Below are 376 nucleotides of genomic sequence, written 5' to 3' on the forward strand. Positions count from 1 at the left end.
GGCCCGGGGCAGGGGTTGGAGCGGGAGGAGCTTTAATGTCCCTTCCAACACAAACCAGTCTGTGGTTCTTTGATTTGTGGTTCTTAAACCCTCTTTGGCTTCTCTTACTTAGTCCAGCACTTTGCAGGGAGAGGTCCAGGAGCAGGGGCTTCCGATGGGGATCTCCTCATGGCAGGACGGACACGGGCAAAGCCGCTTTGCCTGAGCTTCCCTCTTGCTTTCCCTCGGCAGGTCCGACGGATCTCAGCATGAAAGGTGGGGCCTCGAGCACGGCCCCGTCCAACAGCACCAGCAGGGGAATGCAGGCCGCGCAGCTCAGCCCCACGGAGATCAGCGCCGTGCGGCAGCTCATCGCCGGCTACCGCGAGGCCGCGGG

The 376-nt window shown here is 62.2% G+C and overlaps 1 protein-coding gene across 1 annotated transcript in view; it reads left to right on the top strand.

The window, feature by feature from the left end:
* Positions 1 to 371, top strand: part of LOC104410187 (nucleolar protein 4-like) — a gene marked incomplete at both ends in the record, with an annotated part of 3,082 nt that extends 2,711 nt beyond the window's left edge. Inside the window, one exon of the mRNA XM_010020286.1 lies at positions 232 to 371. Coding sequence (XP_010018588.1) covers positions 232 to 371 — 140 coding nt within the window. The remainder of the gene's footprint in view (positions 1 to 231) is intronic.
* Positions 372 to 376: the final 5 nt, after the last annotated feature.

The sequence above is a fragment of the Nestor notabilis genome, unplaced genomic scaffold, assembly GCF_000696875.1.
Source record: "Nestor notabilis isolate BGI_N333 unplaced genomic scaffold, ASM69687v1 scaffold16680, whole genome shotgun sequence".
NCBI classification, from domain to species: Eukaryota; Metazoa; Chordata; class Aves; order Psittaciformes; family Psittacidae; genus Nestor; species Nestor notabilis.